Below are 12,127 nucleotides of genomic sequence, written 5' to 3' on the forward strand. Positions count from 1 at the left end.
ATGAAGGGATCACGTCAAGGGGGAGGTGTCCCCCTTCCCTGTGACCCCCCCCGAAGCAGAGCAGTGGACATGTAGCGTAGGTTCTCACCATCTTCTCAGTTATGTTGTAGTAAGTTCAGTAGTGGAGAGTAGATAAAGCCCCGTAGGGTAAAGGCAGCAAATCTGTGAACTAAAAGCCTTCATTTGAATACCTCTGAGTAAGTTGTGGTGGTCTGAAAGTGTTTCCAACAGGCCCATTTCGTGCTAAATTTCGAGAGTGTGTCTTTGGAAATATGAATCAGCTCCTCCATTTCGGCCGTTTTGTTGATTCTGGCGAACCATTCTTTAATGGAGGGGACTCTGGGAGACCCCCAGTGAACAGGGATACACTGTTTCGCCGCGTTGAGCATATGCATCGCCAGGGAGCCCTGGTAGACACGCCTAGATAAGGGCGAAAGGTGGAGAAGGCATTGTGATGGTGAGGGTTCAATATTGTAGGTGGTAACTTGGGAGGTGATTCTACATACTTCTTTCCAGTAGTCCTGAAGGAGGGTACAGGACCACCAAATATGCAGTGGTGTACCCTTTTCCAGGAGACACCTCCAGCAGACGTCGGTGGCATTGGGAGCGAATTTGTGTACAATTGAAGGGGTGCGGTACCATCTCGATTGGATCTTATAATTATTCTCCTGAGTGCTAACATTGGAAGAGCCTCTATGGATGGTTTGGAAAATGGAGCTCCATTGTTCGTTGGATATTGACCGGGAGAGGTCTTCCTCCCAGCGTTTGCAAGCTAAGGTGGATCCGGGGAGTTCCCCATCCCACAACATGTTGTGAGTGAGGGCTATTACGTGTCTTTGGGGGGTTGTTTGGGTGCAACGTTTCTCAAAGGGCGAGAGAGGTCTGGAACATAGGGAGTTTCTGTTTAAGGATTGCAGATAATATGCAATTAAAAGATAAGTCCAGTGGGGAATTGGTGGTCTAGCCACGGTGCTGGCAAGGGTTGGGGCGGAGATGAGTCTGCCTCTGTCGTACATATGGTAGGCCTGTAAGCTGTCTTGTGGCCAGTGAGCCGATAAAAAATCGGGGGACACGCCGGGAGGGAAGTCTGGGTTGCACTTGAGTGGAGTTAGGGGCCCGGGAATCGAGGAGATTTTTGTGCGGGAGCAGATTTGCTGAAAACATTTCAGAGTGGGATGTAGGAGAGGGTGTAGGGTGGCGGAAGTGGGGATGTGGGTAGATCGTATCCAGGGTAGTGACGCGAGTGGTATAGGTAAGAAAGAAGCCTCCAATGGAACCCATTCTTTACAGGGGTCCTGAATGTGTGGGAACACTTTTATATGTTAGCAGCTTCTCCCATCCTTTTATATCCTATTCTATACAGTTTGGTTTTGCGCATTAGTTCCCCCATGTCTTTAGAAAATAGACCAAGTGGTCTACCAAGTCTTTCTGTTTGTTTTACTTTTTTTGCCTTAGCATAGATCTGTTTATCCCAAACATGTTTGAGTCCACCTACCGCTGACTGACTTGCTACCTCTGCTGGAAGTCTATTCCAAGTATTAACTACTCTTTTGGTAAAATAATACTTTCCAAGATTAGCTATTTCAATCATATGAAATAAGTACTCCCAATTATTTTTCCTTTGTAGTGTTGGCCAACACTGTACTCCAAATATTGTACTCTGGCAACTGATTCTTTTTCCCTAGGTGCATTATTTTACATTTACAAACATTTAACTTCAAGTTCCCCTGGTTTGACCAATCTTCCATCCATATCAAATCGTGTTCCATGTTACAGACACCTCCGGGATATCAAACCTATTGCACACCTTTGTGCCATAAGCAAAAAGACATACCTTACCCACCAACCCTGTAGTTACAGGTATATCACTTCCATATAGATTACATACAACAGGACCTAGTATGTAGCCTTGTGGTACACTGCTAGTGACTGGTCTCTGTTATGACTGAACCCCATTTACAACCACACTTTGGTATCTATCCTTTGCATATCCACTGAACCACCCAAGGGTTAAGGGTGCGTAATTATAACCCCTTTTTTTTTATTTAGACTCATGATTACATACCAATTTATTAACCATGTCTTGATGAAAATGCTTTGCTGGACAATTTTCAGATGTTGTCTGCTGTACTTTCTGTATGGTGACATATTCTTTCAGAAGAACATCAAGAATAATACCTGCAATGTGAAGTAGAGATTAAATCATCAGCTTTTATATTTTCTCAGAAATTCCAAATATCCTCTCACTGAAGTCCTAAGCTTTATGCCCATACCCTGCTATCACAAAACCCAGCAACTTTAACCTCCCTGACGGTATGATTATTTCAGATTTTAGGTGCTGAAAGCGGTACAATTATTTTGCATGGGAATTTGGCGTTTTATATTGTAGTCCTGTAATTCTTGAGAATAACTCACTTAAATCTGTCCAAACCAGAATCTAGCAGATATCCCGGGTATGATAAAGTTTGAAAAATTAAATCATAAATTATAATATAATAACTAACTATAAATAATTATACCAAATAATAATATAACAATAATAAAAATTATTCAATAATGTAATCAAATCAAAAACACAGAAATTTGCCCAGTTGCAGAATTGTCACTGTCATTACTTTTCAGTATTTGATGACGGATCTCCCCACAAATCGCTATCGCTCAATTCTGTGAGTGATTCTAATTTATTATCGCTGTTTTCTAGCTGGCCTAAAACCACTTTTGATGTAAAAGGAACAGTTTTGGTTGCTATGGACAATCTCCAGTTTCCAGGCAGAAAGAAAAGTATTTATAATATAAAACTGCATGCAGGGCACTGGACAGAACACTAGGGACAAAGGGGATGTGAAATAATTACATACAGCAATGTAATCTGTAAGATTACATTATACTGTATGTAATGTGTGTGTTTTACTTTTTGAATTTGGCGCCGTTCTCCATCCCCATGCATCACAACGCTCGCAGGGAACGGAGCTCAGCTCCATGATAGATTGAGTTGAGGACGAGCCACTCACACAGGGGGTGAGGGGACATCGCTGGATCCAGGGGATAAGGTAAGTAAACTCATCCTGGATCCTGCAATGCGATCATGAGTCTGGCTTGGGGTTACTGCTAATGGTACTGAATTTTCACCCTGAGCCAGACTCGGGAATACCGCCAGTGGGGTTAAGATGACTTGAAACCCAGATTGCGAGGCAGGTCATCCTTAGGCTAAATGGACAAATATTTCCACATACACACTCCAAAATCTTGCGATCTCAGAAAAGCAGAGGCTATTATATGCACAAAGGGAGGGCTGACCTCCATAATATATTCTATGGTTTTGGAGTGGACAAGAAGCTCAACGGTCAAATGACAGGTGAGGTCTCTTTCTAGATGATTGATGTATAAATAAATGTTCTTGATTTTGTAATGAACCATTTATCTTTTGCAATTCGGCCCTGTGCCTTTTTAACTGACAATTGAGCGGTCGTGCGACGTGGCTCCCAAACAAAATGTATGTCCTTTTTTCCCACAAATAGAGCTTTCTTTTGGTGGTATTTGATCACCTCTGCGGTTTTTATTTTTTGCGCTATAAACAAAAAAAAATAGCGACAATTTTGAAAAAATTGCATTATGTTTTACATTTGGCTATAAAAAAATATTTTTTTCCTCAGTTTATTCCTCTAAATATTTTGGGGTAAAAAAAAAAAATCGCAAGTTATAGCGTTTACAAAATAGGGGATAGTTTTATGGCATTTTTATTGATAATTTTTTTTTGTACTAGTAATGGCGGCGATCGGCGATTTTTATCATGACTGCAACATTATTGTGGATACATCGGACATTTTGATACATTTTTGGGCCATTGTCATTTATACAGAAATCACTGCTATACAAATACACTGATTCCTGTGTAAATTACACTGGCAGTGAAGGGGTTAACCACTAGAGGGCAGTGTATGGGGTTAAGTATGTCCTGGGGAGTGATTCTAACTGTGGGGAGGGGCGTGGCTATGTGTGACATGTCACTGTTCTCTGCTCCCGATCAGAGGGAGCAGAGATCAGTGACATTGTAACTAGGCAGAACGGGGAGATGCTTGTTTACATTAGCATCTCCCCATTCTTCCTCCCCGTGAGACAAGATTGCCGCAGGCACGTGCACGCTGCCAGTGGCACACGCATGCCTGCAGGCCACCTCTTAAAGAGCAACGTACAGGTATGCATGTGCATGTTAGTTTACCTGTATGAGCCCTTCTGCCGACGCATATCAGTGTAAGGCGGTCGGCAAGCAGTTAACTGACGTTGTACACAAACAAAATTTATGTCCTTTTTTCTCACAAATAGAGCTTTCTTTTGATGGTATTTAATCCCCTCTGTGGTTCTTATTTTTTGTACTATAAACAAAAAAAGAGCGACAATTTTGAAAAAAAAAAACAATATTTTTTACTTTTTGCTATAATAAATATCTTAAAAAAAAGTCTTCATCACTTTAGGCCAATATATATTCTTCTACATATTTTTGGTAAAAACAAATAACAATAAGCGTATATTTATTGGCTTAGCGCAAAAGTAATTACTGTATAAATGTCACTGGCAGGGAAGGGGTTAACATTAGGGCGCAATCAAGGGGATAAATGCTCCCTAGGGAGGTGTTTCTAACTGTGGGGGGAATGGACTAACGGGGAGTAGAGATAGATCGCTGTTCCCAAACACTAGAAACATCAGATCTCTCTCAACTTCCCTGACAGATCAAGGATCTGTCTCTTTGCATTGACAGATCCCCATTCTGTCTGTCTCAGAAGCTATCGCAGGTCTCCGGCGGACATCGATGGCCGCAGGCCACGTGCATCGGGTCCAGCATTGTGCCGCGTGCACGCCCCCTATACCTTTTATAGCGGCCGACATACACCTACGCCGATTTGTGCAGCTGTGCTGATCTGCCGCCGTATAAGGACAGTGGCTGGTCAGCAAGAGGTTAAAGCTGAACACTTTATGTGAACTATTTTTTCAGAAAAGTTAATTATATAAAACTCAACATGCTGCCTAAATTTGTATTTTTTTCAAAGGATTTTTTTTTCTAATGATATGAAGAATAATATTGTTATGCTTTTTTTTTTGGGGGGGGGGCAAGTTACCACAACACCATTATCCCATAGTTTTTAAGATCAAAGATACAACTGTCGGTGTCCCTTGCCAATTTTGCATTGTATTTTTTTAAATGTAACTGCCTACTCCCAAACTGTCATTTGAAGTAAAACAAATAGCCAAGTATTATTCTACTCATTTTTTTTTATTGTGCATTAAAAAAAGAAAACAAATACAATTAGACATGCTATCTGCCTATAGAACTTAACCAAAAAGTTCATTCTATGCATCCAAAAATATAGAAAATATAAAAAAATAAATCATTATTATTCAACCAAAAAATAAAATAAAAGCCTCTGGCATGTGTCCTGCTTCTTAATATAGGGGATCAGCAATGCCAAGAGTTGGTGAAAGCAGGGGTCCATCATCCGGATATAATTCTGTAAATCATCCAGATTATTCTTCTGGAGCTCCCGCAGCAAAGGCATGTGACATAATTGGTCAAGATTAATAAAGCAACCAATTTTTGGTCCAAGAAATCCTCCTCCTCCTGTTCCTGGACTGGACTTGGGTCAAAGCAATAACTCCAAGGCCAATAATACATTATCTTCTCTGATTCCGTAACATGTCTGGTTTATGAACGGCCTCTCAGAAACAAACTGAAGAGCATGAAATGAAAAGCACAAACTGAAAAATGCAAAATGAAAAGCTCGAATCAACACTCACTGAACTTCTACTAACATGAAATTAGCAGAAGGAGCCCAAAGGGTGGCGCTAGAGAGCTGAAAAACAATGTAGTGCATCACTACATTCATGTTTGTTGGCTGACAATTCATTGCTGTTTGTATGCAAGACTAAATCCAGGCAAAAGCCTTCAGACAAAAGTTAGAGGTTTTGTCTGCGGAAAATATGATCATGTGTACGAGGCTTTAGTCTAGTGAATGAAGTAAAACTTTCCTGACTTCAATCATCCAATTAACAGAAAGCAAAAATACTGTTTTATTTATTGACCTTGCACTTGAATGCTTGTTCTTTGCAAAGTGAATTTTCTTCACAGTCACTAAGCAAACAGAAAATTTCTTGGAACAGTGAAAATTCACTTTTACAGATAACACCCTCTTTGACTAGTAAATAAACTCCCAAGATGTTTATACAAAATAGGTATGGTCACATGTACTATAAGGTTATTGATGGTTAGTGTATACTATATACAATGGTAGCCAAAAATATTAGCACCCCTGCATTTCTGTCAGATAATGCACCACTTGGCCCAGAAAACTATTGCAATTACAAATGTTTAGGCATTCTCATGTTTATTTTTTTTTGTTTGTATTTGTATGACACAAAAAGTGGAGAAACAAGAAGCCAAATCTGACACATTTCACACAAAACTCAAAAAATGGACTGGACAAAATTATTGGCACCCTCAATGTAATATTTGGTAGCACACCCCTTGGAAAAAAAATAACTGAAATCAACTGTTTCCTGTAACCATCAATGAGTTTCCTACACCTCTCTACTGAAATTTTGGACCACTCTTCTTTCACAAACTACTCTGGGTCTCTCAGATTGGAAGGGTTCCTTTTTTCAAGTACTCTCCAGCACTTTGTCTTAAACTATTTCTGGGTGCTTTTTTACATGTGATGGGTCATAGTCCTACTGTAAGATCCATGACCTCTGACTGAAGCCCAACTTTCTGACACTGAGCCCTACATTGCACCCCAGAATTCTTTGGTAGTCTTCAGATTTCATAATGTCATGCACATGGTCAAGACATCCAGTGCCTGAAGCAGCAAAGCAACTCCAAAACATCAGTGAACCTCCACCATGTTTGACTGTAGGAACGGTATCCTTTTCTTTAAAGCCCTCATTTCTTTTTCTGAAGAATGTAGAATGATGCGCTAGCTTTACCAAAAAGCTGCAATTTTTTTCATCTGTCCACAGCACATTCTGCCAAAAAGATTTTGGCTTCCTCATGTAAGTTTTGGTAAACTCCGATCTGTTTTTTTTATGCTTCTGTGGTAGCAGTGGGGTCTTCCTGGGTCTCCTACTATAGCGTCTTTTTTCAGTCAGATGGGGACATATAGTGCAAGTTGACGCAGTTGTACCCTGTGCCTGTAGGTCAGCTGGAATTTGTCAGGAAGTTATTCACCATTCAAACAATCTTTTGTTTCAATCTTTGATAAATGTTTCTCTTTAGTCCACGTCCAGGGAGATTAGCTACAGTGGCCATGGGCTGTAAACTTCTTGACAATGTTGTGCACAGTGGTCACAGGAACATTAAGATCTCTTAAGATGGACTTGTAACCTTGAGATTGTCCATGCTTTTCCACAATTTTTGTTCTCAAATCCTCAGACAATTATTGCATTTGCTGCTCTTTCTCTTCTCCATGCTCTGTGTGGCACACAAAGACACATGACAGAAAGCTGGTGTAAATTTTGAACAATTTTTAACTGGTTGTTGGTGTGTTTTCTATACTGTCAGCGCTTGTTAATTGATACAGGTGAGTTTAATTACAAGTTACCAGAGCATCACAAATTTGGAATGCAATTATTTCTTACAATTTTGAGCAGGTGCCAATAATTTCGTCCAGTCCATTTTTGGAGTTTTGCATGAAATGTGTCAGGTTTGGCTTTTTGTTTCTCCACTTTTTTGTGTCATACCAATAAAAACAAAAGAAATAAACATGCCAAAACATTTTTAATTGCAACAATTTTCACAAAGTGGTGCATTATCTGGCAGAAATGCGGGGGTGCCAATATTTTTGGCCATGACTATATATAGCCTGTTAACTAGGTTAAACAAAACCATACAGAGCCCCGAATGTTCATTGTCAGCATTCAAAGAAGGCCCTTCATTAGTGTGACTTTGTAAATTTTGCAACCACTTAAAATATTGCTAAAAGAGGCTTCCTAATGTGTGCCCAACGAGTGGTCGCCAACTGGTAACTAGGTTAAGTATATATGTGAATACACTTCATTCACTATAGGAATATTTACATAAACACACCTAGATTTAAGGATTGTTCAACAAAAGAAGTAGTTCAATCTGCAATATTTATTTACTGATAGGGTTACATAATATTTACAAATAACACACTAAACAGTATTTATTATATCATGTACAACAGTGGTCCCCAACTTTTTTGGCACCGGGGAAGAAAATTGTGCCAAGGCTCGGTTGGGGGGCTGGCCCATGGGGGGGGGGGGGTAAGCCTATTTACCTGGACAGTTTGTCAGTGCATTATTTCTATTATTACATTGTAGTAATAAATAAAATAGTACAACTCACCATAATGCAGAATTAGTGGGAGCCCTGAGCGTGTCACTTGCCAAGTCGCCTGCCACCAGATGCGGAATGTCACTTGCCATGTCACCTGCCATGTCGTCTGTCACTAGATGCAGAATGTCACTTGCCACATCACCTGCCACCTTGCCTCTCACCAGATGCGGAATGTCACTTGCCACATCACCTGCCACATTGCCTGTCACCAGATGCAGAATGTCACTTGCCACATCACCTGTTACGTTGCCTGCCACCAGATGTGGACTGTTACTTGCCACACTACCTGCCACTGCATTGGTGGCAGCACTGGTCCATCTAGCACAGAAGGGTGAAGGCAGGAGAGCAGTGAGAGATGATGTCATCTGCTCCCTGCCGCACTTCTGACATTGAGGCTGACAGGGTGGAAGAGCAGCGATGTGGGGGGGTGGAGAGAGAGATGATGTCACCTGCCATGTTGCCTGCCCGCTTGATATCTCTTCCACCAGGTGCTTATATGCCGGCCGCCCGGCTGTCTCATCCCGCCTGCCCACACCACGGCCCAGTTGAAGAAAGGTCACGGCCCAATAGTGGGCCGCGGCCCAGGGGTTGATGACCCCTGATGTACAGTATAAAGCTGGCCATAGATGGGTAAAGTTTGACTGCAGTGACAAGAAAATTCAGAGGAGCTGGATGGAAAACTTTTCTTAAAGCAGAGTTCCACCCAAAAGTGGAACTTCTACTTATATGCCCCCCTTTCCGGTGTCACATTTGGCACCTTTCAGGGGGGGAGGGTGGAACGCGGACATGTCTTTGACAGATCCCCTTCCCCACTTCCGGAGACGGGGCTGCAGTCTGATCTCCTGGAAGTTCGGCCCCCCTCCTCCTTCTTCCCCCGCCGGGCCAATTAGAAAGGGCAGCACGCTTCGCACATGTGCAGTAGGGAATCAGCTGTGAAGCCGAAAGTGCCCTAATATTAAAAGTATTTGTAGTTGCTGACTTTTCGTTTTTTTAACCCAGGCTGGACCTCCTCTTTAAACAAATTTCTAACAATGTACTGTGATTTTCGTTTGGTAAAATCAATTCATTAGAAAATCAAATGTTAATAGCAAACAAAATGTTTTGAACAATATTTGAATGTTCTGATGTACGAATTTTAGTAAGACTTTTACTACTTTTTTTGGAAAAACATCTACCAGACTCTCCTTATCAGCATTCACTCAACCCTGGCATTTTCTTTCTTTTTAAATTTTTTTTTGATTTTTTATTGATCAAATTTTCAGTCTACAAAAGCATACAAAACATCAAACACAACAAGTCAGTTTGAAGCGTTTCAAGAACAAAGATAACCTCGGTGGTATAGCTGAATACACAAAATCCCATGTAGTACAGACATAGACAGGGAAACACTATCTACAGGGGATGAGAACGCTACCAAGAAATAGCTGAACCAGCAGGGAAAAAAATTGTTAAAGGTAAACATTATGGATGCTAATTGGAAAGATTCCTTTGTCAGCCTGCGGACTACCGTCTCCCCCATCTTGAGGCATCACCATGCACATAAAGTACTGAAGAGAGAGAGAAAAAAGTAAAATAAAATAAAATGGGGAAAGGGAAGGAAAGCTAGAGGGGGTGAGAGAAAGTAGATGGCAACTGGTGGTCTCCCCACCTACGGCACAGATAAGCTGTCAGATTAATGATCAAAAGTGGCCCATCGACTCAGGCTTGAGAGCTGAGTAAAGTAGTATATTTGGAGATAAAAATGAATTGTGTCCAATAAAGCCATGTATTCCAGAATCTCTCCTCTGTGTTGGTGGATGAGGCCATTAACGCAAAATCATAAATCATAAACTACATAAGTTTAATGTTGGTGATCTTAGCTAACAACAATTTGATAGGTGGGGGCCAATGTTTGTTTCCAATACACAGGAATGCAAGACTTTGTGGCTTTGAGCGAAATAGAGAGGGGAGCTAAATGAAGAACAAATATGGCTGCATCATCAGGCATATGGATATCAGTAAATTTAAATATCCAGTGTTTGACCTGAGACCAGAAGGTCTGGATGTTATGGCGAGACCTGAAGATATGGAGCATGATTCCTTCTTCCTCCAAACAATGCCAGCATAATGGTGAGCTTGTGAAGGATTTTAGGAACCCAGTACCATCTACCCTGTAGATAGTATTTTGTACCCTGTTTTCTTAAATACTGCTAGACACCGACGCCTTATGGGTCATTTTTAGGATCTTGTCACGTTGCTAATCAGTGAAACTAGTGTGGTGTTCGATTTGCCACTTCATAAGATATTTAGACGGTGCCAAATTTGATGGGTGAGGCAGTATTCAATATGACTGGGGTGGACTATGGGGAATCTCCTCATTCTCAAGACACAATTTTTCTAAATCCATAGGAGTGGGTAAGGCTGTCACTTTTCCCCAGTTATGTGACACAAAGTGCTGTTATTGCTTCACTTTCCATAGTCAGAGCTGTGGGTTGAACATTGCAGGAATATGCACTGGGAGAGCCACATGCCCTCTCAAATAAAATGCTGCAGTAAAATTGATTGTCAAGGAGGGCGCAAAGAAACGATCCATAGTAAAGTCCTGGTGTAAAATTGGGATGTATCAGGATCAGAGTCATCTCAAAGGGATACTTATCCCCAAAGGCCACAGATCGAATGGATTTCACCACAGCTAGTGTAACTTTGAATTGTCGGGCGCTAGAGGATTTGATGGGGAGATTCCGTCTGCAGCCATGGATGGCCCCCCAGTTTAACCCTGGCATTTTCATTTGAAAACTAACAATTTACATAACTAGCATAACTACTTGGATAGTCAATGGAGTTGATTTGCTAAAGGCAAATAGGCTGTTCACTTTGAAAGGGAAGTTGTACCTTGCAAGGAAAATTTTCCCCAGCGATTAGTGTATAAGGTGAAGCTCGGCTGACTACTATGATATGACTATTGCCTTGTACACACAGTCGGACATTCCGACCACAAAATCCATCCGATTTTTTCAGACGGATTTTGTCCTAAACTGGTGTTGCATACACACGGTCGGACAAAGTTGTCGGAAAATCCGATCATTCGGAACGTGATGACGTTCGTTTGTTATGAAGGGACTACGTTGAGGCTAGTAGCCAATAGCTTTGGTCTCGTAATTTGATCTGAGCATACGTGGCAATTTGTCCGATCGGAATTCTCTACAAATGATTGGAAAAAGTCTGATCTGATTTTTTTGACGTAAAATGTAAGATTCTGCTCTCCAATTTTTTCCGTTAGAATTTCCGACGGAAAAACTCCGATAGAGCCCACACACGATCGGATTTTCTGACAATATAATCCAATCGGACCTTTTCCGTCTGAATTTCCGACTGTGTGTACAAGGCATTACACAAGCAAACATTTTTTATTTTTTTTATTTTCCTTGCAAAGTGAAATGTCACCACATTAGCTATCTCTGTTGAAAATTCCCTTGCAAAGCAAACAGCCTATTTGCCTTTAGTGAATCAGCCCCGGTAGGTTTACTTTACTAAAGGTTCAGGTAGGTGAACATTTTAAACTTTAGTACAGTAAATCAACCCCAAATTAGTTACATGTAATGTAAATCATTAGGGAAACCATATCACAGTTTTTTTTAAGAAACAGGTGAATTAATTTATATTGTTTGACATACTTTCCAATAGACATTCTGATGAATCCTTTTCAAACAACAGTGGGTCATGTGTTCCAATAAGTCCAAGCAAATCATCAAATATAAACATGTCCACTATGTGCTTGTTTGCTGTTGCCACAATCTATAA

At 40.9% G+C, this 12,127-nt stretch overlaps 1 protein-coding gene across 3 annotated transcripts in view; it reads right to left on the minus strand.

The window, feature by feature from the left end:
• LOC143933862 (uncharacterized) overlaps positions 1–12,127 on the minus strand; it is a 164,861-nt gene that overhangs the window by 7,791 nt on the left and 144,943 nt on the right. For all 3 annotated transcript variants that reach the window (XM_077456949.1, XM_077456947.1, XM_077456948.1), the window contains 2 exons: positions 12,001–12,121; positions 2,066–2,178 (listed from right to left, as the gene is read on the minus strand). In XM_077456949.1, coding sequence (XP_077313075.1) covers positions 2,066–2,178; positions 12,001–12,121 — 234 coding nt within the window. The remainder of the gene's footprint in view (positions 1–2,065; positions 2,179–12,000; positions 12,122–12,127) is intronic.

Source organism: Lithobates pipiens, unplaced genomic scaffold, assembly GCF_037356315.1.
Source record: "Lithobates pipiens isolate NorthernLeopardFrog02 unplaced genomic scaffold, aLitPip1_a1.2 Scaffold_27, whole genome shotgun sequence".
Classification (NCBI taxonomy): Eukaryota; Metazoa; Chordata; class Amphibia; order Anura; family Ranidae; genus Lithobates; species Lithobates pipiens.